This window comes from Gobio gobio, assembly GCF_949357685.1.
Source record: "Gobio gobio genome assembly, chromosome: 7".
NCBI lineage: Eukaryota > Metazoa > Chordata > Actinopteri > Cypriniformes > Gobionidae > Gobio > Gobio gobio.
The window spans coordinates 56888684-56916183 of record NC_137103.1 but is presented as its reverse complement, the minus strand read 5'-3'; the positions used below and the strand labels follow the sequence as shown (position 1 = coordinate 56916183).

At 42.6% G+C, this 27500-nt stretch overlaps 1 protein-coding gene across 1 annotated transcript in view; it reads left to right on the top strand.

Moving 5' to 3' along the window:
* anos1 (anosmin 1) overlaps positions 1 to 27500 on the top strand; it is a 122129-nt gene that overhangs the window by 64655 nt on the left and 29974 nt on the right. Inside the window, exons 3-7 of the mRNA XM_079822534.1 lie at positions 3736 to 3798; positions 3877 to 4099; positions 11301 to 11485; positions 15594 to 15723; positions 22211 to 22416. Of these exons, the coding sequence (XP_079678660.1) occupies positions 3736 to 3798; positions 3877 to 4099; positions 11301 to 11485; positions 15594 to 15723; positions 22211 to 22416 (807 nt within the window). The remainder of the gene's footprint in view (positions 1 to 3735; positions 3799 to 3876; positions 4100 to 11300; positions 11486 to 15593; positions 15724 to 22210; positions 22417 to 27500) is intronic.

Sequence of the window (27500 nt, the reverse complement as noted above, 5' to 3'; positions counted from 1 at the left end):
TGTTGAGCTGGTCATGTGTGTGTTGAGCTGGTCATGAGTGTGTTGAGCTGGTCATGTGTGTTGAGCTGGTCATGTGTGTGTTGAGCTGGTCATGTGTGTGTTGAGTTGGTCATGTGTGTGTTGAGCTGGTCATGTGTGTGTTGAGCTGGTCATGTGTGTGTTTGCTCTGGTCATGTGTGTGTTGAGCTGGTCATGTGTGTGTTGAGCTGGTCATGTGTGTGTTGAGCTGGTCATGTGTGTGTGTTGAGCTGGTCATGTGTGTGTTGAGCTGGTCATGTGTGTGTTTGCTCTGGTCATGTGTATGTTGAGCTGGTCATGTGTGTGTTGAGCTGGTCATGTGTGTGTTGTGCTGGTCATGTGTGTGTTGAGCTGGTCATGTGTGTGTGTTGAGCTGGTCATGTGTGTGTGTTGAGCTGGTCATGTGTGTGTTGAGCTGGTCATGTGTGTGTTTGCTCTGGTCATGTGTTTGTTGAGCTGGTCATGTGTGTGTTGAGCTGGTCATGTGTGTGTTGTGCTGGTCATGTGTGTGTTGAGCTGGTCATGTGTGTGTGTTGAGCTGGTCATGTGTGTGTGTTGAGCTGGTCATGTGTGTGTTTGCTCTGGTCATGTGTGTGTTGTGCTGGTCATGTGTGTGTTGAGCTGGTCATGTGTGTGTTAAGCTGGTCATGTGTGTGTTTGCTCTGGTCATGTGTGTGTTGAGCTGGTCATGTGTGTGTTAAGCTGGTCATGTGTGTGTTGAGCTGGTCATGTGTGTGTGTGTTGAGCTGGTCATGTGTTTGTGTTGAGCTGGTCATGTGTGTGTTAAGCTGGTCATGTGTGTGTTTGCTCTGGTCATGTGTGTGTGTGTTGTGCTGGTCATGTGTGTGTTGAGCTGGTCATGTGTGTGTGTGTTGAGCTGGTCATGTGTGTGTTGAGCTGGTCATGTGTGTGTTTGCTCTGGTCATGTGTGTGTGTTGTGCTGGTCATGTGTGTGTGTTGAGCTGGTCATGTGTGTGTATTGAGCTGGTCATGTGTATGTTGAGCTGGTCATGTGTGTGTTTGCTCTGGTCATGTGTGTGTTGAGCTGGTCATGTGTGTGTTGAGCTGGTCATGTGTGTGTTGTGCTGGTCATGTGTGTGTTGAGCTGGTCATGTGTGTGTTTGCTCTGGTCATGTGTGTGTTGAGCTGGTCATGTGCGTGTTGAGCTGGTTATGTGTGTGTTTGCTCTGGTCATGTGTGTGTTGTGCTGGTCATGTGTGTGTTGTGCTGGTCATGTGTGTGTGTTGAGCTGGTCATGTGTGTGTTGTGCTGGTCATGTGTGTGTTGAGCTGGTCATGTGTGTGTTGAGCTGGTCATGTGTGTGTGTTGAGCTGGTCATGTGTGTGTTGAGCTGGTCATGTGTGTGTGTTGAGCTGGTCATGTGTGTGTTGAGCTGGTCATGTGTGTGTTGAGCTGGTCATGTGTGTGTTGAGCTGGTCATGTGTGTGTTGCGCTGGTCATGTGTGTGTGTTGTACTGGTCATGTGTGTGTTGAGATGGTCATGTGTGTGTGTGTGTGTATGTGTGTGTGTGTGTTTGCTCTGGTCATGTGTGTGTTGAGCTGGTCATGTGTGTGTGTTGTGCTGGTCATGTGTGTGTTGAGCTGGTCATGTGTGTGTTGAGCTGGTCATGTGTGTGTTGAGCTGGCCATGTGTGTGTTGAGCTGGTCATGTGTGTGTGTTGTGCTGGTCATGTGTGTGTTGAGCTGGTCATGTGTGTGTGTTGAGCTGGTCATGTGTGTGTGTGTGTGTTTGCTCTGGTCATGTGTGTGTTGAGCTGGTCATGTGTGTGTTGAGCTTGTCATGTGTGTGTTGAGCTGGTCATATGTGTGTTGCGCTGGTCATATGTGTGTTTTGAGCTGGTCATGTGTGTGTGTTGAGCTGGTCATGTGTGTGTTGAGCTGGTCATGTGTGTGTGTTGAGCTGGTCATGTGTGTGTGTTGCGCTGGTCATGTGTGTGTTGAGCTGGTCATGTGTGTGTGTTTGCTCTGGTCATGTGTGTGTTGAGCTGGTCATGTGTGTGTTGAGCTGGTCATGTGTGTGTGTTGAGCTGGTCATGTGTGTGTGTTGAGCTGGTCATGTGTGTGTTGAGCTGGTCATGTGTGTGTGTTGAGCTGGTCATGTGTGTGTTGAGCTGGTCATGTGTGTGTGTTGAGCTGGTCATGTGTGTGTGTTGTGCTTGTCATGTGTGTGTGTTGAGCTGGTCATGTGTGTGTTGAGCTGGTCATGTGTGTGTTGAGCTGGTCATGTGTGTCTGTTGAGCTGGTCATGTGTGTGTTGAGCTGGTCATGTGTGTGTGTTGAGCTGGTCATGTGTGTGTTGAGCTGGTCATGTGTGTGTTGAGCTGGTCATGTGTGTGTGTTGAGCTGGTCATGTGTGTGTTGAGCTGGTCATGTGTGTGTGGTGAGCTGGTCATGTGTGTGTGGTGAGCTGGTCATGTTTATGTTGAGCTGGTCATGTGTATGTTGAGCTGGTCATGTGTGTGTTGAGCTGGTCATGTGTGTGTTGTGCTGGTTATGTGTATGTGTGTGTGTGTTGAGCTGGTCATGTGTGTGTTGAGCTGGTCATGTGTGTGTTGTGCTGGTCATGTGTGTGTTGAGCTGGTCATGTGTGCGTTGAGCTGGTCATGTGTGTGTTGAGCTGGTCATGTGTGTGTTGAGCTGGTCATGTGTGTGTTTGCTCTGGTCATGTGTGTGTTGAGCTGGTAATGTGTGTGTTGAGCTGGTCATGTGTGTGTTGTGCTGGTCATGTGTGTGTTGTGCTGGTCATGTGTGTGTTGAGCTGGTCATGTGTGTGTGTTGAGCTGGTCATGTGTGTGTTGAGCTGGTCATGTGTGTGTTTGCTCTGGTCATGTGTGTGTTGAGCTGGTAATGTGTGTGTTGAGCTGGTCATGTGTGTGTGTGTGTGTGTGTGTTGTGCTGGTCATGTGTGTGTTGAGCTGGTCATGTGTGTGTGTGTGTTGAGCTGGTCATGTGTGTGTGTTGAGCTGGTCATGTGTGTGTTGAGCTGGTCGTGTGTGTTTAGCTGGTCATGTGTATGTTGAGCTGGTCATGTGTGTGTTGAGCTGGTCATGTGTGTGTTGTGCTGGTCATGTGTGTGTGTGTTGTGCTGGTCATGTGTGTGTTGTGCTGGTCATGTGTGTGTTGAGCTGGTCATGTGTGTGTGTTGAGCTGGTCATGTGTGTGTTGAGCTGGTCATGTGTGTGTTTGCTCTGGTCATGTGTGTGTTGAGCTGGTCATGTGTGTGTGTTGAGCTGGTCATGTGTGTGTTGAGCTGGTCATGTGTGTGTTGTGCTGGTCATGCGTGTGTTGTGCGTGTTGTGCTGGTCATGTGTGTGTTGAGCTGGTCATGTGTGTGTTGTGCTGGTCATGTGTGTGTTGTGCTGGTCATGTGTACACTCTGATTATTACACACACACACACACACACACACACACACACACACACACACACACACACACCCACACACACTGATTATTACACACACATGTATCATTTTGATTTCTTTTTCTTTTTAAAAATCATTTGTTTAAATTAGATTTTTATCATTTTATTATTGTAAGTGATTTATTTTGATGTATTTATTTTATGATTTATTAATCATTAGAAAGTGTTTTATTTTGATGTATTTGAATATATTAGTTCTAGTCTTCGGCCTGTCATTACTGTGATGTTCCTCATCTCGTGAAGCGGCTCTGATCTCTGTCTGTTCTCTTCCAGTGTCTGGAGCCCTGCAGGGCCTCATGGGACCTGAAGGAGAACCAGTGTCAGGACCAGTGTGAGGTGCGTCTCCATGGCGATTGACTGGTGTATCCGCCCGCGCTGGCCTCCGTTAATCCGCCTGTCCTGTGTGTGTTCCAGACTCAGTTCCCGAAGAAGCACTCGGAGTGCCTGACGAGCTGTGAGTTCCTGCGGGCCGTGGAGGTTCTGAAGCAGGGCCAGTGTCCGGCCCCTGAGAGGGCCAGTGGGTTTGCGGCCGCCTGTGTGGAGAGCTGTGAGGCCGACAGAGACTGCTCCGGCGGGAGGAAGTGCTGCCCCAACGGATGCGGACACACCTGCCAGATCCCCAGGGGCCTCTATAGAGGTACACACTCCGCCCAGCGGGTCAGTCTTGGTCAGTCTGGGTCAGTCCAGGTCTCAGTGGGTCAGTCTGGGTCATCCTGTGGGTCAGTCTGGGTCATCCTGTGGGTCAGTCTGGGTCATCCTGTGGGTCAGTCTGGGTCTCAGTGGGTCAGTCTGGGTCATCCTGTGGGTCAGTCCGGGTCTCAGTGGGTCAGTCTGGGTCAGTCCAGGTCTCAGTGGGTCAGTCTGGGTCATCCTGTGGGTCAGTCCGGGTCTCAGTGGGTCATCCTGTGGGTCAGTCTGGGTCATCCTGTGGGTCAGTCTGGGTCTCAGTGGGTCAGTCTGGGTCATCCTGTGGGTCAGTCTAGGTCTCAGTGGGTCAGTCTGGGTCATCCTGTGGGTCGGTCCGGGTCTCAGTGGGTCAGTCCGCGTCTCAGTGGGTCAGTCTGGGTCAGTCTGGGTCTCAGTGGGTCAGTCTGGGTCATCCTGTGGGTCAGTCTGGGTCTCAGTGGGTCATTCTGGGTCATCCTGTGGGTCAGTCCGGGTCTCAGTGGGTCAGTCTGGGTCATACTGTGGGTCAGTCTGGGTCTCAGTGGGTCAGTCTGGGTCATCCTCTGGGTCAGTCTGGGTCTCAGTGGGTCAGTCTGGGTCATCCTGTGGGTCAGTCTGGGTCTCAGTGGGTCAGTCTGGGTCATCCTGTGGGTCAGTCTGGGTCTCAGTGGGTCAGTCTGGGTCATCCTGTGGGTCAGTCCGGGTCTCAGTGGGTCAGTCTGGGTCATCCTGTGGGTATAGCGAGTGTAGGTATAGAGAGTGTGGGTGTAGAGAGTGTGGGTGTAGAGAGTGTGGGTGTAGAGAGTGTGGGTATAGAGAGTGTGGGTATAGAGAGTGTGGGTGTAGAGAGTGTGGGTATAGAGAGTGTGGGTGTAGAGAGTGTGGGTGTAGAGAGTGTGGGTGTAGAGAGTGTGGGTATAGAGAGTGTGGGTGTAGAGAGTGTGGGTGTAGAGAGTGTGGGTATAGAGAGTGTGGTTATAGAGAGTGTGGGTATAGAGAGTGTGGGTGTAGAGAGTGTGGGTGTAGAGAGTGTGGGTATAGAGAGTGTGGGTATAGAGAGTGTGGGTATAGAGAGTGTGGGTGTAGAGAGTGTGGGTATAGAGAGTGTGGTTATAGAGAGTGTGGGTATAGAGAGTGTGGGTATAGAGAGTGTGGATGTAGAGAGTGTGGGTATAGAGAGTGTGGGTATAGAGAGTGTGGGTATAGAGAGTGTGGGTATAGAGAGTGTGGATGTAGAGAGTGTGGGTGTAGAGAGTGTGGGTATAGAGAGTGTGGGTGTAGAGAGTGTGGGTATAGAGAGTGTGGGTGCAGAGAGTGTGGGTATAGAGAGTGTGGGTATAGAGAGTGTGGGTGTAGAGAGTGTGGGTGTAGAGAGTGTGGGTGTAGAGAGTGTGGGTGTAGAGAGTGTGGGTGTAGAGAGTGTGGGTATAGAGAGTGTGGGTATAGAGAGTGTGGGTGTAGAGAGTGTGGGTGTAGAGAGTGTGGGTGTAGAGAGTGTGGGTGTAGAGAGTGTGGGTGTAGAGAGTGTGGGTGTAGAGAGTGTGGGTATAGAGAGTGTGGGTGTAGAGAGTGTGGGTGTAGAGAGTGTGGGTGTAGAGAGTGTGGGTGTAGAGAGTGTGGGTGTAGAGAGTGTGGGTGTAGAGAGTGTGGGTGTAGAGAGTGTGGGTGTAGAGAGTGTGGGTGTAGAGAGTGTGGGTATAGAGAGTGTGGGTGTAGAGAGTGTGGGTGTAGAGAGTGTGGGTATAGAGAGTGTGGGTGTAGAGAGTGTGGGTGTAGAGAGTGTGGGTATAGAGAGTGTGGGTGTAGAGAGTGTGGGTGTAGAGAGTGTGGGTATAGAGAGTGTGGGTATAGAGAGTGTGGGTGTAGAGAGTGTGGGTGTAGAGAGTGTGGGTATAGAGAGTGTGGGTGTAGAGAGTGTGGGTGTAGAGAGTGTGGGTATAGAGAGTGTGGGTGTAGAGAGTGTGGGTATAGAGAGTGTGGGTGTAGAGAGTGTGGGTATAGAGAGTGTGGGTGTAGAGAGTGTGGGTGTAGAGAGTGTGGGTGTAGAGAGTGTGGGTATAGAGAGTGTGGGTGTAGAGAGTGTGGGTGTAGAGAGTGTGGGTATAGAGAGTGTGGTTATAGAGAGTGTGGGTATAGAGAGTGTGGGTGTAGAGAGTGTGGGTGTAGAGAGTGTGGGTATAGAGAGTGTGGGTATAGAGAGTGTGGGTATAGAGAGTGTGGGTATAGAGAGTGTGGGTGTAGAGAGTGTGGGTATAGAGAGTGTGGTTATAGAGAGTGTGGGTATAGAGAGTGTGGGTGTAGAGAGTGTGGGTATAGAGAGTGTGGGTATAGAGAGTGTGGGTATAGAGAGTGTGGGTATAGAGAGTGTGGATGTAGAGAGTGTGGGTGTAGAGAGTGTGGGTATAGAGAGTGTGGGTGTAGAGAGTGTGGGTATAGAGAGTGTGGGTGCAGAGAGTGTGGGTATAGAGAGTGTGGGTATAGAGAGTGTGGGTGTAGAGAGTGTGGGTGTAGAGAGTGTGGGTATAGAGAGTGTGGGTGTAGAGAGTGTGGGTATAGAGAGTGTGGGTGTAGAGAGTGTGGGTATAGAGAGTGTGGGTATAGAGAGTGTGGGTGTAGAGAGTGTGGGTGTAGAGAGTGTGGGTGTAGAGAGTGTGGGTGTAGAGAGTGTGGGTGTAGAGAGTGTGGGTGTAGAGAGTGTGGGTGTAGAGAGTGTGGGTATAGAGAGTGTGGGTGTAGAGAGTGTGGGTGTAGAGAGTGTGGGTGTAGAGAGTGTGGGTGTAGAGAGTGTGGGTGTAGAGAGTGTGGGTGTAGAGAGTGTGGGTGTAGAGAGTGTGGGTATAGAGAGTGTGGGTGTAGAGAGTGTGGGTGTAGAGAGTGTGGGTATAGAGAGTGTGGGTGTAGAGAGTGTGGGTGTAGAGAGTGTGGGTATAGAGAGTGTGGGTGTAGAGAGTGTGGGTGTAGAGAGTGTGGGTATAGAGAGTGTGGGTATAGAGAGTGTGGGTGTAGAGAGTGTGGGTGTAGAGAGTGTGGGTATAGAGAGTGTGGGTGTAGAGAGTGTGGGTGTAGAGAGTGTGGGTATAGAGAGTGTGGGTGTAGAGAGTGTGGGTATAGAGAGTGTGGGTATAGAGAGTGTGGGTATAGAGAGTGTGGGTGTAGAGAGTGTGGGTATAGAGAGTGTGGGTGTAGAGAGTGTGGGTGTAGAGAGTGTGGGTGTAGAGAGTGTGGGTGTAGAGAGTGTGGGTGTAGAGAGTGTGGGTATAGAGAGTGTGGGTGTAGAGAGTGTGGGTATAGAGAGTGTGGGTGTAGAGAGTGTGGGTGTAGAGAGTGTGGGTGTAGAGAGTGTGGGTATAGAGAGTGTGGGTATAGAGAGTGTGGGTATAGAGAGTGTGGGTGTAGAGAGTGTGGGTATAGAGAGTGTGGGTATAGAGAGTGTGGGTATAGAGAGTGTGGGTGTAGAGAGTGTGGGTATAGAGAGTGTGGGTATAGAGAGTGTGGGTATAGAGAGTGTGGGTGTAGAGAGTGTGGGTGTAGAGAGTGTGGGTGTAGAGAGTGTGGGTATAGAGAGTGTGGGTGTAGAGAGTGTGGGTGTAGAGAGTGTGGGTATAGAGAGTGTGGGTATAGAGAGTGTGGGTATAGAGAGTGTGGGTGTAGAGAGTGTGGGTATAGAGAGTGTGGGTATAGAGAGTGTGGGTGTAGAGAGTGTGGGTATAGAGAGTGTGGGTGTAGAGAGTGTGGGTATAGAGAGTGTGGGTATAGAGAGTGTGGGTATAGAGAGTGTGGGTATAGAGAGTGTGGGTGTAGAGAGTGTGGGTATAGAGAGTGTGGGTGTAGAGAGTGTGGGTATAGAGAGTGTGGGTATAGAGAGTGTGGGTGTAGAGAGTGTGGGTGTAGAGAGTGTGGGTATAGAGAGTGTGGGTGTAGAGAGTGTGGGTATAGAGAGTGTGGGTGTAGAGAGTGTGGGTATAGAGAGTGTGGGTATAGAGAGTGTGGGTATAGAGAGTGTGGGTATAGAGAGTGTGGGTGTAGAGAGTGTGGGTGTAGAGAGTGTGGGTGTAGAGAGTGTGGGTGTAGAGAGTGTGGGTGTAGAGAGTGTGGGTGTAGAGAGTGTGGGTGTAGAGAGTGTGGGTGTAGAGAGTGTGGGTATAGAGAGTGTGGGTGTAGAGAGTGTGGGTGTAGAGAGTGTGGGTGTAGAGAGTGTGGGTATAGAGAGTGTGGGTATAGAGAGTGTGGGTGTAGAGAGTGTGGGTGTAGAGAGTGTGGGTGTAGAGAGTGTGGGTATAGAGAGTGTGGGTATAGAGAGTGTGGGTGTAGAGAGTGTGGGTATAGAGAGTGTGGGTATAGAGAGTGTGGGTGTAGAGAGTGTGGGTGTAGAGAGTGTGGGTGTAGAGAGTGTGGGTGTAGAGAGTGTGGGTGTAGAGAGTGTGGGTATAGAGAGTGTGGGTGTAGAGAGTGTGGGTGTAGAGAGTGTGGGTATAGAGAGTGTGGGTGTAGAGAGTGTGGGTGTAGAGAGTGTGGGTATAGAGAGTGTGGGTGTAGAGAGTGTGGGTGTAGAGAGTGTGGGTGTAGAGAGTGTGGGTGTAGAGAGTGTGGGTATAGAGAGTGTGGGTGTAGAGAGTGTGGGTGTAGAGAGTGTGGGTATAGAGAGTGTGGGTGTAGAGAGTGTGGGTGTAGAGAGTGTGGGTGTAGAGAGTGTGGGTGTAGAGAGTGTGGGTGTAGAGAGTGTGGGTGTAGAGAGTGTGGGTATAGAGAGTGTGGGTATAGAGAGTGTGGTTATAGAGAGTGTGGGTGTAGAGAGTGTGGGTGTAGAGAGTGTGGGTATAGAGAGTGTGGGTATAGAGAGTGTGGGTATAGAGAGTGTGGTTATAGAGAGTGTGGGTATAGAGAGTGTGGGTGTAGAGAGTGTGGGTGTAGAGAGTGTGGGTGTAGAGAGTGTGGGTATAGAGAGTGTGGGTGTAGAGAGTGTGGGTGTAGAGAGTGTGGGTATAGAGAGTGTGGGTGTAGAGAGTGTGGGTGTAGAGAGTGTGGGTGTAGAGAGTGTGGGTGTAGAGAGTGTGGGTGTAGAGAGTGTGGGTGTAGAGAGTGTGGGTGTAGAGAGTGTGGGTATAGAGAGTGTGGGTATAGAGAGTGTGGTTATAGAGAGTGTGGGTGTAGAGAGTGTGGGTGTAGAGAGTGTGGGTGTAGAGAGTGTGGGTGTAGAGAGTGTGGGTATAGAGAGTGTGGGTGTAGAGAGTGTGGGTATAGAGAGTGTGGGTATAGAGAGTGTGGGTGTAGAGAGTGTGGGTATAGAGAGTGTGGGTATAGAGAGTGTGGTTATAGAGAGTGTGGGTATAGAGAGTGTGGGTGTAGAGAGTGTGGGTATAGAGAGTGTGGGTATAGAGAGTGTGGGTGTAGAGAGTGTGGGTGTAGAGAGTGTGGGTATAGAGAGTGTGGGTGTAGAGAGTGTGGGTATAGAGAGTGTGGGTGTAGAGAGTGTGGGTGTAGAGAGTGTGGGTGTAGAGAGTGTGGGTATAGAGAGTGTGGGTGTAGAGAGTGTGGGTGTAGAGAGTGTGGGTGTAGAGAGTGTGGGTATAGAGAGTGTGGGTATAGTCATGTTGTATAGCTATTAAAAAAAAAGAAATGAGACATGAAATAATATAAATATTACAGATAATATAGTTTTTAAAATATTTTTAAATGTAGTAATTTTTTAGTAGTTGTTGGTTTTTTATAGTGTATATACAGTATGTGCTTTAAATAAATGTCTATATAATTGTATTAGTTTTATTCCAGTTTTAGTTGTTTTAGTACCTCAAGTTTAATTACTAACTGTTAATAAATAAAAACTAAAACCAAAAATGAATCCTAATTAGTAATATATATAAAAAAAAACCTAATAAAAATCAGAAAAACATGTTAAGACACTCTGGTGGTGTAATGTTGAAGTCTGTGGCTGATGAAGACGCTGATCTTCCTCAGCCTCGCTCCATCACAGCTGGAATCACTCACACACACACACACACACACACACACACACACACACACACACACACACACACACACACACACACACACACACACACACTCACACTCACACACACACACACACACACACACACGGAGCAGAACGCTCCTCGCTCCAGCTGTCATTGATTACGCAAGACTTTCTGATGTGTGAGGTTAAAGCTGAGAGCATCAGGAGCTGTTCTGAACATCACACATTCAGTTCAAAGAAAGAAGAAAACACTTTACAAATCAAATGTTGGATCATTTTCTCTTGTTATTTGGACACAAAGCAAAAGAGCAGATTAAATGAAAATACATGTGCAAGAAATCAGTGTTATTTAAGTGCCGTCATAGATTTAAATTTATTTTTTTATTTTTTTTGGTCTTTTTTTTATTTTATTAATTGTATTTTAGTTTATATATAATCATATCGACTACAATTCGTTTTTATGAAAATGTGCACAATATATTTTATTAGATCAGTGTTATTATACTACCATTAATATATTATTATTATATTTTATTCATATTTAATTAGTAATTTCATTTTTTAAATATTTATATTCTCCCTTTTTTTGTCATTTTTATTTATTAATTTAATTTTTTAGAATTTAATTTTGTTTATATATGTGTGTGTGTATATATATATATATATAGTTTTTATGAAAACATGTTCAGATTTTTAAAAAATATATATGTGTATAAACATGTTTTTTTATATGTATATATAGTTTTTATTAATTTTTAGTTTAGTTTAAATATAGTTTATGAAAATACATGTGCACATTTTTAAAGAAATATTTTATTATTAGATTTTTTATTTCATTATTATTCTACTGTTATATTTTTTATTAATATTTTTAAGTAATTGAATTTGTTTTTATATTTATATTACGTTTTTTTTGTTGTCATTTTTATTTATTTATTTATTTATTTATTTATTTATTTATTTATTTATTTATTTATTTATTTATTTATTTATTTATTTATTTATTTATTTATTTATTTATTTATTTATTTATTTATTTTAGTTTAATTAGTCGCACAAATATGGTTGTGGCAATAGTCTGTTTTATTTACAACTTTGAAATATTTTTCCAGCATACATCAGCAGTGATTGGGCCATCAGCACTCTTCAGGTGATATTATGGGATATTAAAGCGCTCTCTGCCTGTGATTGGCTCTCTCAGGATCTCCTCTGAAGCCGCGGAAGGAGCTGGTGTTTTCGGAGCAGCCGTCGGGACATCTCGAGGTTCGCTGGTCGTCGCGGTTCAACGTCTCTGTGGAACCAGTGCTTTACGTTCTGCAGCGGCGCTGGAACTACGGCATCCACCCCAGTGAAGACCACGCCACCCAGTGGCAGGATGTGGCCCAGGTCTGACCTTTCACCCCTGTACTGTCACTCATGCAACGGCTTGTAAGCTGAATCTTAAAAAAATTTAACCACAAAACTCGACCTATAGCGTGAGTTTGGGGTGTGGCTACTGTAGCAGACTGAGAGTTTGGGGTGTGGCTACTGTAGCAGGCTGAGAGTTTGGGGTGTGGCTACTGTAGCAGGCTGAGAGTTTGGGGTGTGGCTACTGTAGCAGACTGAGAGTTTGGGGTGTGGCTACTGTAGCAGACTGAGAGTTTGGGGTGTGGCTACTGTAGCAGACTGAGAGTTTGGGGTGTGGCTACTGTAGCAGACTGAGAGTTTGGGGTGTGGCTACTGTATCAGACTGAGAGTTTGGGGTGCGGCTACTGTATCAGACTGAGAGTTTGGGGTGTGGCTACTGTATCAGACTGAGAGTTTGGGGTGTGGCTACTGTATCAGACTGAGAGTTTGGGGCGTGGCTACTGTATCAGACTGAGAGTTTGGGGTGTGGCTACTGTATCAGACTGAGAGTTTGGGGCGTGGCTACTGTATCAGACTGAGGGTTTGGGGTGTGGCTACTGTAGCAGACTGAGAGTTTGGGGTGTGGCTACTGTAGCAGACTGAGAGTTTGGGGCGTGGCTACTGTATCAGACTGAGAGTTTGGGGTGTGGCTACTGTATCAGACGGAGAGGTTGGGGTGTGGCTACTGTATCAGACTGAGAGTTTGGGGTGTGGCTACTGTATCAGACTGAGAGTTTGGGGCGTGGCTACTGTATCAGACTGAGAGTTTGGGGTGTGGCTACTGTATCAGACGGAGAGTTTGGGGTGTGGCTACTGTATCAGACTGAGAGTTTGGGGCGTGGCTACTGTAGCAGACTGAGAGTTTGGGGTGTGGCTACTGTAGCAGACTGAGAGTTTGGGGCGTGGCTACTGTAGCAGACTGAGAGTTTGGGGCGTGGCTACTGTATCAGACTGAGAGTTTGGGGTGTGGCTACTGTATCAGACGGAGAGTTTGGGGTGTGGCTACTGTAGCAGACTGAGAGTTTGGGGCGTGGCTACTGTAGCAGACTGAGAGTTTGGGGTGTGGCTACTGTAGCAGACTGAGAGTTTGGGGCGTGGCTACTGTAGCAGACTGAGAGTTTGGGGCGTGGCTACTGTATCAGACTGAGAGTTTGGGGTGTGGCTACTGTATCAGACTGAGAGTTTGGGGTGTGGCTACTGTATCAGACTGAGAGTTTGGGGTGTGGCTACTGTATCAGACTGAGAGTTTGGGGTGTGGCTACTGTATCAGACTGAGAGTTTGGGGCGTGGCTACTGTATCAGACTGAGAGTTTGGGGTGTGGCTACTGTATCAGACTGAGAGTGTGGGTGTGGCTACTGTATCAGACTGAGAGTTTGGGGCGTGGCTACTGTATCAGACTGAGAGTTTGGGGTGTGGCTACTGTATCAGACTGAGAGTTTGGGGCGTGGCTACTGTATCAGACTGAGAGTTTGGGGTGTGGCTACTGTATCAGACTGAGAGTGTGGGTGTGGCTACTGTATCAGACTGAGAGTTTGGGGTGTGGCTACTGTATCAGACTGAGAGTTTGGGGCGTGGCTACTGTATCAGACTGAGAGTTTGGGGTGTGGCTACTGTATCAGACTGAGAGTTTGGGGCGTGGCTACTGTATCAGACTGAGAGTTTGGGGCGTGGCTACTGTATCAGACTGAGAGTTTGGGGCGTGGCTACTGTATCAGACTGAGAGTTTGGGGTGTGGCTACTGTAGCAGACTGAGAGTTTGGGGCGTGGCTACTGTATCAGACTGAGAGTTTGGGGTGTGGCTACTGTATCAGACTGAGAGTTTGGGGTGTGGCTACTGTATCAGACTGAGAGTTTGGGGCTTGGCTACTGTATCAGACTGAGAGTTTGGGGTGTGGCTACTGTATCAGACTGAGAGTTTGGGGTGTGGCTACTGTATCAGACTGAGAGTGTGGGTGTGGCTACTGTATCAGACTGAGAGTTTGGGGCGTGGCTACTGTATCAGACTGAGAGTTTGGGGTGTGGCTACTGTATCAGACTGAGAGTTTGGGGTGTGGCTACTGTATCAGACTGAGAGTTTGGGGCGTGGCTACTGTATCAGACTGAGAGTTTGGGGTGTGGCTACTGTATCAGACTGAGAGTTTGGGGTGTGGCTACTGTATCAGACTGAGAGTTTGGGGTGTGGCTACTGTATCAGACTGAGAGTGTGGGTGTGGCTACTGTATCAGACTGAGAGTTTGGGGCGTGGCTACTGTATCAGACTGAGAGTGTGGGTGTGGCTACTGTATCAGACTGAGAGTTTGGGGTGTGGCTACTGTAGCAGACTGAGAGTGTGGGTGTGGCTACTGTATCAGACTGAGAGTTTGGGGCGTGGCTACTGTAGCAGACTGAGAGTTTGGGGCGTGGCTACTGTATCAGACTGAGAGTGTGGGTGTGGCTACTGTATCAGACTGAGAGTTTGGGGTGTGGCTACTGTATCAGACTGAGAGTTTGGGGCGTGGCTACTGTAGCAGACTGAGAGTTTGGGGCGTGGCTACTGTATCAGACTGAGAGTGTGGGTGTGGCTACTGTATCAGACTGAGAGTTTGGGGTGTGGCTACTGTATCAGACTGAGAGTGTGGGTGTGGCTACTGTATCAGACTGAGAGTTTGGGGTGTGGCTACTGTATCAGACTGAGAGTTTGGGGCGTGGCTGCTGTATCAGACTGAGAGTTTGGGGTGTGGCTACTGTATCAGACTGAGAGTTTGGGGTGTGGCTACTGTAGCAGATCACTATAGAAATACATTTAAATGTCACTGTCACATTAAAGGGTTAGTTCACCCTAAAATGAAAATTCTGTCATTAATGACTGACTCTCATGTCGTGGACACCCGTCAGACCTTCGTTCATCTTCGGAACACAAATGAAGATATTTTAGTGTAAAGCTGATGCTCTGAAAGGCCTCCATTGGCTCAATGCACTTTACACTCTCAAGACCCTTAAAAGACACTAAAGACTAAAGTTACAAAGTCCATCTCACTACAGCGGCTCTACAATACGTTTATAAAGCAGCGGGAATAGTTTTTTTGCGCAAAAAAACCCTATATAACAACTTATATAGTGATGACCGATTTCAAAACAATGCATCATGAAGCTTCGAAGCGTTATGAATCAGCGAGTCGAATCATGATTCGGATCGCGTGCCAAACTGCTGAAATACGTGACTTTGGCGATCCAAACCGCTGAATCGACTCACTGATTCATAAAGCTTCTAACTGTTGAATCGACTCACTGATTCATAACGCTTCAAACCGCTGAATCGACTCACTGATTCATAATGCTGAATCGACTCACTGATTCATAACGTTTCAAACCGCTGAATCGACTCACTGATTCATAACGCTTCAAAACGCTGAATTGACTCACTGATTCATAACGCTTCAAACCGCTGAATCGACTCACTGATTCATAACGCTCTGAACCGCTGAATCGACTCACTGATTCATAACGCTCTGAACCGCTGATTCGACTCACTGATTCATAACGCTTCGAAGCTTCATGATGCCGTGTTTTGAAATCGTCATCACTATATAAGTCGTTATTTAGGGGTTTTTTGCGCACAGAAACTATTCTCGTCTTCATAAAGTTATTGTAGAGCCGCTGTAGTGAGATGGACTTAGTAACTTTAGTCTTTAGTGTCTTTTAAGGGTCTTGAGAGTGTAAAGTTGAGCCAATGGAGGCCTTTCAGAGCATCAGATTTACACTAAAATATCTTCATTTGTGTCTGAAGATGAACGGAGGTCTGACGGGTGTCCAACCACATGAGGCTCAGTCATTAATCACACAATTTACATTTTTGGGCGAACTAACCCTTTAAATAATTTACTGAAAGAAGTAGGACACTTTTAAACTTAATCTTAGTATCTTCATTGGTTTTGCTTCTCCAGTCTTGGGAAAACGAGACGGAAATACAAAGGAAGAAAATATTTTGAGAGATGCACAAATGTCTCTCTCCGGTCCTTTGCTGATCTCATCCCTCTTTCATGTTTTAGAATAGATCAGATTCCAAACTCGTATTGTACGTGACCCTGTGACCTGTGTCCGTGACCTTTAACCCTTTGTGACCCTCAGGTCACCGAGGAGCACGTCCTGTTGAGCGACGTCAGGCCGAGCAGGTGGTACCAGTTCCGGGTGGCGGCGGTTAATGTTCACGGCACCCGCGGGTTCACGGCCCCCAGCAAACACTTCCGCTCATCCCGAGGTGAGTCTTCCGGGTGGCCTCGGACAGCAGGAATCCTGTGGGATTTACGGACACAGCCTTTCATCTGCTCTAATGGCCCGTTTTAGCCAGGAGTTTTACGACAGAGCTGCCGAAGGACAGTTAGGCCTGATTTAGAAAAGCGTAAATGAGCCAAATAAAGCGTCCTTTTTATTAATGCTTGGGCATTAAAGGAACACTCCACTTTTTTTGGAAAATAGGCTCATTTTACGAGTCCCCTAGAGTTAAATAGTTGAGTTTTACCGTTTTTGAATCCATTCAGCCGATCTTTGTATCTGACACTTTTAGCATAGCTTAGCATACATCATTGATTCTAATCAGTCCATTAGCATCTCATTCAAAAACTGACCGAAGACACTTTCAATATTTTTCCTGTTTAAAACTTCACTCTTCTACAGTTCCATCGTGTGCTAAGACCAACTGAAAATGAAAAGTTGCGATTTTCTACACCGATATGGCTAGGAACTACTTTCTCATTCCTGCGTAATAGTCGCGGATCTTTTCTTTTTATTATCCCGTTAACTGTCACTGGCCCACCGGCGGGCCCATTTGCCACTGCATGTTTAAAACAATAATATCCTATATTTATCCTGATCTAATGTTGATAAACTATATATCATTTGAAAGCTTACGAACTCAAGATTCATCACCGTTTTGAAATCGGATTTTGCGTTACCATAGAAACGGTACTCTAAATTCTTCTAGCGGCTCCTCCCTTAGTGGGCGTCGTCATGTTTCAAATTACAACATTTATTTTAAAAACTTTATAATATAAACTTTTTCTAATCTTGACAAAACACATATCGTCGGAAAGGTCTGAGTCTCGCGGTTCTATACCTGCCCACTGTTTTGTGATATTTGGACAAAAATATATAAATTTGTTACAGGAGATTGCATAAAAAAAATCGATGGAATTTCAATGACACACGGTGGCTGTTTTGGGTACAGCGCCTAAACAAAATCTCATGGGAACTTCAATGTTTGTGATATCAACTTCAAATTTGGAACACAAATTGGTTAGACATTTAGCTTTTTTTGATAGTAATTTTAGAGTACAAATTATTTTGTAACATATATATTTTATATAAAATATAACATATTTGGTACAGCACATTTGATTTACATTAAATTTAAACTTTCATACTTTTATTTTTTGAAGTTATTCCACTTGAGCCATAATCTGCTGACTGTCTTTAAAATGAGACCAAATTTATGTCTATATTCCAAAGCATTCTTGAATTGCAACCATTTAAGTTTGGATATTGCATCTTCATGTATATTTTCTAAAAGGGGGGTGACAGTTAACAGCTTGGGCTTTAAAACTCACTTCTCCCCTGATTCTAGGAAAAATGAACATTTACATTCAAAATCAGTTCATAAATGCATTTTATTAGACGAGTGAAAATACTGCCTTGTAAAAATCCCCCATAAAAGACTTTATTAAAGGAATATTTCACACAGAAATTTAATTTCTGTCATTATTTACTTCCTCTCATATTGTTGCAACCCGTATGATGTTGGTTTCTCTGTTACACAAAAGGAAGAGCTTTTCTATCTGATAGCATTTACAACCCCAAATCAGAAAAAGTTGGGACAGTATCGAAAATGCAAAAAAAAGAAAAAAAGAAGTGATTTCTAAATTTACTTTGACTTGTATTTCATTGCAGACAATATGAACACAAAATATTTCATGTTTTGTCTGGTCAACTTCATGTCATTTGTAAATATGCATCCTTTCCTGTCATTCAGACCTGCAACACATTTCAAAAAAAGTTGGGATAGTAAAGCATTTACCACTTTGTAATGTTGCCATTCCTTTTCACAACACTTAAAAGACGTTTAGGGACTGAAGACACCAAGTGATGAAGTGTTTCAGGTGTAATTTTGTCCCATTCTTCCTGCAAACAAGTCTTAAGGTGGGCAACAGTACGAGGTCTTCCACACATTCTCTATTGGAGACAGGTCGGGACTTTGTAATGTGTGCAGAATGTGCTTTTGCATTGTCTTGTTGAAATATGCATGGACGTCCCTGGAAAAGATGTCTTCTTGAAGGCAGCATATTATGCTCCAAAATCTCTATGTACTTTTCAGCATTAATGGAGCCTTCACAGAAGTGCAAGTTACCTTTGCCAAGGGCACTGACACAACCCCATACCATGACAGACCCTGGCTTTTGGACGTGTTGCTGGTAACAGTCTGGATGATCCTTTTCTTCTTTGGTCCGGAGCACACGGCGTCCATTCCTCCCAAAAAATACCTGAAATACTGCTTCATCTGACCACAGAACACGTTTCCACTGTGTGATGGTCCATCCCAGATGCCTCGAGCCCAGAGAAGTCGACGGCGCTTCTGGACACTGTTAACATAGGGCTTCCTTTTGGCACAGTACAGTTTTAACTGGCATTTGTGGATACTACGTATTGAACTACGTATTGTGGTACTTGACAAAGGTTGGCCAAAGTAGTCCTGAGCCCATGTGGTGATATCGCTTCTAGATGATGACGATTCTTGATGCAGTGCCGCCTGAGGGATCGGAGATCACGGTTGTTCAGCTTAGGCTTGCGCCCTTGTCCTTTACGCACTGAAATTCCTCCAGATTCCTTGAATCTTTTAATTATGTTATGCACTGTTGAATGTGAAATATCCAAATCTCTTCCTATCTTTCTTTGAGGAACATTGTTTTTAAACATTTCAATAATTTTCTCACGTATTTGTTGGCAAACTGGCGATCCTCGGCCCATCTTTGCTCCTAAAGGATTAGACCTTTCTTGGATGCTGCTTTTGTACCAAATCATAATTTCAATCACCTGTTGACATCACCTGTTTCAAATCACATCATTATTTAACCATTTTACCTCATTACTAGCCCTAAATTGCTCCTGTCCCAACTTTTTTTGAAATGTGTTGCAGGTCTGAATGACAGGAAAGGATGCATATTTACAAATGACATGAAGTTGACCAGACAAAACATGAAATATTTTGTGTTCATATTGTCTGCAATGAAATACAAGTCAAAGTAAATTTAGAAATCACTTCTTTTTTTATTTATTTGCGTTTTCCATACTGTCCCAACTTTTCCTGATTTGGGGTTGTACAATACGGGTTTGGAGGGAGTAAATAATGTTATTTTACTATCACTAATGTACTATTAGTAGAAACACATTTTATTCTTTAGGATAAACCTTGATATGCATCATCTCGTTTTCAAGGGGGAGTTAGATAACAACACAACTTTTTGTTTTTTAAAAATGTTTTTTTTTATGGGTTTAGTGTTTTTTTTTATCATTGAGGTACTATTATAGTTTTTGTTACTAGATTTGATCTTATGTATATAGAATACATTATTATTATTATTATTATTTATATTTAAGTACATTAATTATTAATACATATACAACATTATTATTATTTTATTATAAGTAAGATATTACTGTTTTATATATTAGATTACATTTTCTAATTTTTACTTTAATTTATTTAAAGTTCTAAAAATTTTGTTGTGTGTGTTCTTGCCATTAAAAAATATATGTATAGTTGTCTTCTACTCAGCATGGCTGTATTTATTTGATCATAAATACAGTATAAATTGTGAAATATTATTACAATTTAAAATAGCTGTTTTCTATTTTAATATTTTTTAGAATGTAATTTATTCCTGTGATCAAAGCTGAATTTATCATCATTACTGCAGTCTTCAGTGTCACATGACCCTTCACTGATCATTCTCATTTGAGGAGAGGAGACATTTTGTTTAAATATATTTAAATTTACTTGAATATTTAACAATAGTGGATAAATATATACATCTTTTGAATGAAATGCAGTGAGATGAGAAGTGTTTCTGTCCTAAAAGCTGATTTTGAACACGTTTTCGTCCCTGAGATGTTCTGAAATGTATTTGTGTTCATTCCTGTAAACATTTATTTAGCAAATTGCAGCTTCATGACTTTATTTATGTTAATTCAGACGTTATTTCTCATATGGCAGGGTAATTTCTTGTGATTTAGAGATCATCTGGAGCCCGCGGCCTCACAGGATCATAATCCATCCTTGTTTATTCCAGCCGTAATCACATGAACACAAATCACAGCATAATTATGAGTTCCACACTCATGAGGATTTGAGGATCTGTGTCTCAGACAGAATAACGTCTTCAGCTCCACACTGCCCGATGATTTATTCATGTGCTTTTATTCAAAAACTCAACCTTTTTATTTATTTTTAAATGTGTATTGAGTGACAGATACATGTACTGCTTAAATGTATAATTATAATATTAAATAAAAAATATAATTAGACGAAAATAAAATATTAAACAGCCAAATTATCTCGTTCCCACCAAGACATAAAATTTAACATACAAAAAAAAACATTCAATTAAAATTTTCTCAATTAGTCGTGTTGTTATTGTTAATTAAATCTAGAACTATTAAAAATGAAATAAATCTGAAATTAAATAAAATATAAATATTAGATGGAAACAATTTATTAAATATAAATATTTGATTTAAAATCAAAACTTGATAAAATATTATGAATAAAAAAACTATATAAAAACATAAAATTAAATTAAATTAAATTAAATTAAATAAACAAATAAAATTTAATAAAATTTAATAAAACTAAATTAAATTAAATAATAAAATAAAAAAATTAAATTAAATTAAATTAAATAATGATTTTTTTTTAATTAATAAAATAAAAAATAAAATGAAATAAAATAATTAAATTAAATTAAATTAAATTAAATTAAATTAAATTAAATTAAATTAAATTAAATTAAATTAAATTAAATTAAATTAAATTAAATTAAATTAAATTAAATTAAAATGAAATAAAATAAAATAAAATAAAAGAATAAAGAATAAAATAAAATTAAATCATTAAATAAAATAAAATAAAATAATAAAAATAAATAAATAAAATAAAATAAAATAAAATAAAATGAAATTAAATGAAATAATGAAATTAAATTAAATGAAAGAAATTAAATGAAATAAATGATATAAAATAAAATAAAATAAATAAAATAAAATATTAAGCCAAATGATTCCGTGATCACAAAGACAAAAATATAATTTATTTAAAAAAAACTAAAACTATTCAAAATAATTTTCATTAATTGAAAGCTGAAATAAAACACAAATATTATATAAAAAGCAGATGTGAAAACCCTAAAAGCACTGTAAATACTAAAAGTCCTAGAACTGAAATAAAAATGAATGGAAGCTAAATAGAAACGTTTAAATAAATAAAAGAATAAAAAAGCACATAACACAATTAATAAAATGTAACTGAAAATATAAAAATGGTTTAAATGTTTACATGTTTTAACCCATCGGTTGAGTTTGTCCATATTTGACCCAAACATGAGTTACACAACCCAACATTTCTAGTGTGACGCTTCAAAATATTAATAAATTCAATAATACTATATAAATAATGCTAAAATAATACTGTTCTCTCTCCATTGACACATGAGATCTGTAAATATTATAAAAGTGTTTGATGTGTTTGACTCATGATTTTTTATTTCTTCTGTACGTGTGTGTGTGGTGTGTGTGTGTGTGTGTGTGTGTGTGTGTGTGTGTGTTGTATGTGTTTGTTTGTGTGTTTGTGTGTGTGTGATGTGTGTGTGTGTGTGTGTGTGTGTGTGTGTGTGTGTGTGTGTGTGTGTGTGTGTGTGTGTGTGTGTGTGTGTGTGTGTGTGTGTGTGTGTGTGCGTGTGCGCGTGTGCGTGTGCGTGTGCGTGTGCGTGTGCGTGTGCGCGTGCGCGTGCGCGTGATGTGTGTGATGTGTGTGTGTGTGTGATGTGTGTGATGTGTGTGATGTGTGTGTGTGTGCGTGTGTGTGTGTGTGTGTGTGTGTGTGATGTATGTGTGTGTGTGTGTGTGTGTGTGTGTGTGTGTGTGATATGTGTGTGTGTGTGTGTGTGTGTGTGTGTGTGTGCGTGTGTGCGTGTGTGTGTGTGTGTATGTGTGTGTGTGTGTGTGATGTGTGTGTGTGTGTGTGTGTGTGCGTGTGTGTATGTGTGTGCGTGTGCGTGTGTGTGATGTGTGCGTGTGCGTGTGCGTGTGTGATGTGTGTGTGTGTGTGTGCGTGTGTGCGTGTGTGTGTGTGTGTGTGTGATGTGTGCGTGTGCGTGTGCGTGATGTGTGTGTGTGTGCGTGTGCGTGTGTGTGATGTGTGCGTGTGCGTGTGTGATGTGTGTGTGTGTGTGTGTGTGTGATGTGTGTGTGTGCGTGTGCGTGTGTGTGATGTGTGCGTGTGCGTGTGTGATGTGTGTGTGTGTGTGTGTGTGTGTGTGTGATGTGTGTGTGTGCGTGTGCGTGTGTGTGATGTGTGCGTGTGCGTGTGCGTGTGTGTGATGTGTGTGTGCGTGTGCGTGTGCGCGTGTGCGTGTGTGTGTGTGTGTGCGTGTGCGTGTGCGTGTGCGCGTGTGTGTGTGTGTGTGTGTGTGTGTGTTCAGACCCGTCTCCTCCTCCGTCCCCATCTGGACTCAGACTCACACTCCTCAGGCTGGGTCTGGATGATCAGCTGATGGCCCGGATCAACTGGACTCTTCCAGCCGAGCCCGATGTCCCCATCCACCACTTCAGAGTGAGCTGGACCTGGAGCGTCCTGGGCAGATCAGCGGCGCCGACCCGGAGGAAGAGGAGGAAGACCAGCGACGGGGTAAAGCTGCCGTCTTCCCTCCACGCGTGTGTGTGTGTGTGTGTGTGTGTGTGTGTGTAGAGATAAGATCTGTCCAACCATCCATACATCCATCATCCATCTACCCATCCATCCATACATCGAACATCCATCCACCATCCATCCATACATCCATCCCCCATCCATCCACACATCGAACATCCATCCACCATCCATCATCCATCATCCATCCACCATCCACCATCCATCCATACATCCATCATCCATCATCCATCCACCATCCACCATCCATCCATACATCCAACATCCATCTACCCATCCATCCACCATCCATCCATACATCCAACATCCATCCATACATCCAACATCCATCCATACATCCACCATCCATCCATCCATCCATCCATCCATCCATACATCCAACATCCAACATCCATCCATCCATACATCCAACATCCATCATCCATCCACCATCCACCATCCACCATCCATCCATACATCCATCCAACATCCATCCATACATCCATCATCCATACATCCACCATCCATCCATCCATCCATACATCCAACATCCATCCACCATCCATCCATACATCCAACATCCATCATCCATCCACCATCCATCCATACATCCAACATCCATCCATACATCCAACATCCATCATCCATCCACCATCCATCCAACATCCAACATCCATCCACCATCCATCCATCCATCCATACATCCAACATCCATCATCCATCCACCATCCACCATCCATCCATACATCCAACATCCATCATCCATCATCCATCCACCATCCACCATCCACCATCCATCCATACATCCAACATCCATCCACCATCCATCCATACATTCAACATCCATGCACCATCCATCCATACATCCATCATCCATCCATACATACATCCAACATCAATCTACCATCCATCCGTCCGTCCATCCATCATCCATCTACCATCCATTATCCATCTACCATCCATCTGTCCGTCCGTCCGTCCATCCACCATCCATCCATCCATCCATCCATCCATCATCCATCTACCCATTCAGTCATCATCCATCTACCATCCATCCATCTATCCATCCATCTGTCCATCCATCTGTCCGTCCATCCATCATCCATCTACCCAACCATCCATACATCTATACATCCAACATCCAACATCCATCTATCCATCCATCCATACATACATACAAACATCCATCCAAGATCCATCTACCATCCATCCATCTATCTGTCCTGTCTGTCTGTCATCCATCCACCATCCATCCATCTACCCATACACCCATCTTCTATCCATCCGTTTGTCCGTCCGTTCGTCCATCCATCATACATCTACCCATACATCCAACATCCATCTACCATCCATACATCCATCCATCCATCCATCCAACATATTTATTCTTTCATAGGCTGTATTTTGTATATATACACTCACCTAAAGGGTTATTAGGAACACCTGTTCAATTTCTCATTAATGCAATTATCTAATCAACCAATCACATGGCAGTTGCTTCAATGCATTTAGGGGTGTGGTCCTGGTCAAGACAATCTCCTGAACTCCACACTGAATGTCGGAATGGGAAAGAAAGGAGATTTAAGCAATTTTGAGCGTGGCATGGTTGTTGGTGCCTGACGGGCCGGTCTGAGTATTTCACAATCTGCTCAGTTACTGGGATTTTCACGCACAACCATTTCTAGGGTTTACAAAGAATGATGTGAAAAGGGAAAAGCATCCAGTCTGCGGCAGTCCTGTGGGAGAAAATGCCTTGTTGATGCTAGAGGTCAGAGGTCATGGGCCGACTGATTCAAGCTGATAGAAGAGCAACTTTGACTGAAATAACCACTCGTTACAACCGAGGTCTGCAGCAAAGCATTTGTGAAGCCACAACACACACAACCTTGAGGCGGATGGGCTACAACAGCAGAAGACCCCACCGGGTACCACTCATCTCCACTACAAAGAGGAAAAAGAGGCGACAATTTGCACAAGCTCACCAAAATTGGACAGTTGAAGACTGGAAAAATGTTGCCTGGTCTGATGAGTCTGGATTTCTGTTGAGACATTCAGATGGTAGAGGCAGAATTTGGCGTAAACAGAATGAGAACATGGATCCATCATGCCTTGTTCCCACTGTGCAGGCTGGTGGTGGTGGTGTAATGGTGTGGGGGATGTTTTCTTGGCACACTTTAGGCCCCTTAGTGCCAATTGGGCATGGTTTAAATGCCACGGCCTACCTGAGCATTGTTTCTGCCCATGTCCATCCCTTTATGAGCACCATGTCCCCATCCTCTGATGGCTACTTCCAGCAGGATAATGCACCGTCACAAAGCTCCAATCATTTCAAATTGGTTTCTTGAACATGACAATGAGTTCACTGGACTAAAATGGCCCCCACAGTCACCAGATCTCAACCCAATAGAGCATCTTTGGGATGTGGTGGAACGGGAGCTTCGTGCCCTGGATGTGCATCCCACAAATCTCCATCAACTGCAAGATGCTCTCCTATCAATATGGGCCAACATTTCTAAAGAATGCTTTCAGCACCTTGTTGAATCAATGCCACGTAGAATTAAGGCAGTTCTGAAGGCGAAAGAGGGTCAAACACAGTATTAGTGTGTGTTCCTAATAATCCTTTAGGTGAGTGTATATACACACATATATATATAGTGAGATGGTGTTCCAGTGGGTTAAACCATGGAACTGATACGCAGAAGGTTGCTGGTTCGATCCCAGTGTGTGCACTTTACTCCATGTTGCTACAGGGGGATTGTCCCTGTAATAAATATATATGTGTATATGTGTATATATATTGTGTATATATAAATATATATATATACATATATATATATATATATATATATATATATATATATATATATATATATATATATATATATATATATATATATATATATATATATATATGGTGTTATAATATAATAGATCATACAAATGTACATATATATATTCATATATGTATATATGTATTTTCGGACATAATTACTTTCTTTTGTTTGGTTTTGCATATATACATATATACACACATCTTCAAAGACGGCATCATCGTGGCTGATTTATAGATTGCTCTGTATTTTCATATTTCACATTCATTTCCATCAGCTCAGCGTTTCCTAATGTGTTCATAACTAGTGCCACAAACACTTCGTGTAATTCTGATCAAGCAGAAAAAGAAATGACCGGGTCTGAATGCTTGACCCCTGATGACACACACATACACACACACACACACACACACACACACACACACACACACACTGCCCCTAAACCTACCCGTCACAGGAGACATTCTGCATTTTTACATTTTCAAAAAACATCACTTAGTCTGATTTATAAGATTTTTTCCTCATGGGGACCAAAAAATGTCCCCACAAGGACGAGGATTTCGGATATTGCCATCTTTGTGGGGACATTTTGTCCCCATAACATAGGGATTACCAGTCCACACACACACACACACACACACACACACACACACACACACACACACACACACACACACACACACACCCACAGCCGGTGTGTTGATGATCTTCAGACACATGATCTGTGTGTTGACACACGGGCCGCTGGTTCTGCGTCTCCACCTCAGGGTTTGGTTAGTGACCCGCTGATGCTGGAATGCCCAAACTAACCGCTCAATAGCTGAACCAATCAGGCGCTGCTGCTGGAGGAATGCGGCGCAGGTGAGAGAGATGGACGCCACATGTGTTCCTCATATATCATAATATCCCACCTGCGCTGGAGCGGTCACGGCGAGGTCTGGACGGCCTTCCTTAATGAAGTCTTCATGTCAGAAACACACACACACACACACACACACACACACACACACACACACACACACACACACACACACACACACACACACACACACACACACACACACACACACACACACACACACACACACACACACATTCCCTGAAGAGCCACGTCTGTTAGCAGATCCTTCATCTTGTTATCAGCACAAGCCAAAACCCACATACATCATAGAAGTCCTACAGTATTCCTCATATTTGCAAATTTACTGCTATGAATTTGATTTATGTAATTCGTTAACATGTCACCTGCTAAATGTCAAAGATATATTAAATATATGTCAGATATGTTATATATTAAATGTGTTAAATATAAAATGTATGTGAGATATGTAAATATGTGTCAAATATTCTTTATATTAAATATATATCCGATATAATAAATTAGGTGAAATATACTATATATTAAATGTCATGTTATATATTAAATGTGTTAAATATATGATATATTAAAAATGAGATGTGTAAATACATGTCCAATATTTTTTATATTAAATGTCAGATATATATCAGATATATTATATATTAAATTAGGCGAAATATAGTATATTTTATATATTATACATTAAATATATGTCAGATATGTAAATATATGTCAAACATTTTTATATTAAATGTCATGTGTATATATATATATCAGATATGTTATGTATGAAATATATCAAATATTTTATATATGTGAAAAAATATATAAGTAAAATAAAAAAAAAATATATATAAGATATGTTAGTATAAATATATTAAATATGTTAAATATGAAATGTATGTCAAATATTCTTTATATTAAATATATATCCGATATATTAAATTAGGTGAAATATAGTATATATTAAATGTCAGATATGCTATATATTAAATGTGTTAAATATATTATATATTAAATACGAGATTTGTAAATATATGTCAAATATTTTTTTATATTAAATGTCAGATATATATCAGATATATTATATCTTAAATTAGGTGAAATATAGTATATATTAAATGTCAGATATTTTATACTGTATATCAATTATATTTGTATATATATTATACATTAAATATATGTCAAACATTTTTATATTAAATGTCATATATATATAAAATATATATCGGATATGTTATGTATGAAATATATGAAATATTTTATATATATATGAAAAAAATATATAAGTAAAATATTAAAAAATAATATATATAAGATATGTTAGTATAAATATATTAAATATGTTAAATATGAAACGTATGTGAGATATGTAAATGTATGTCAAATATTAT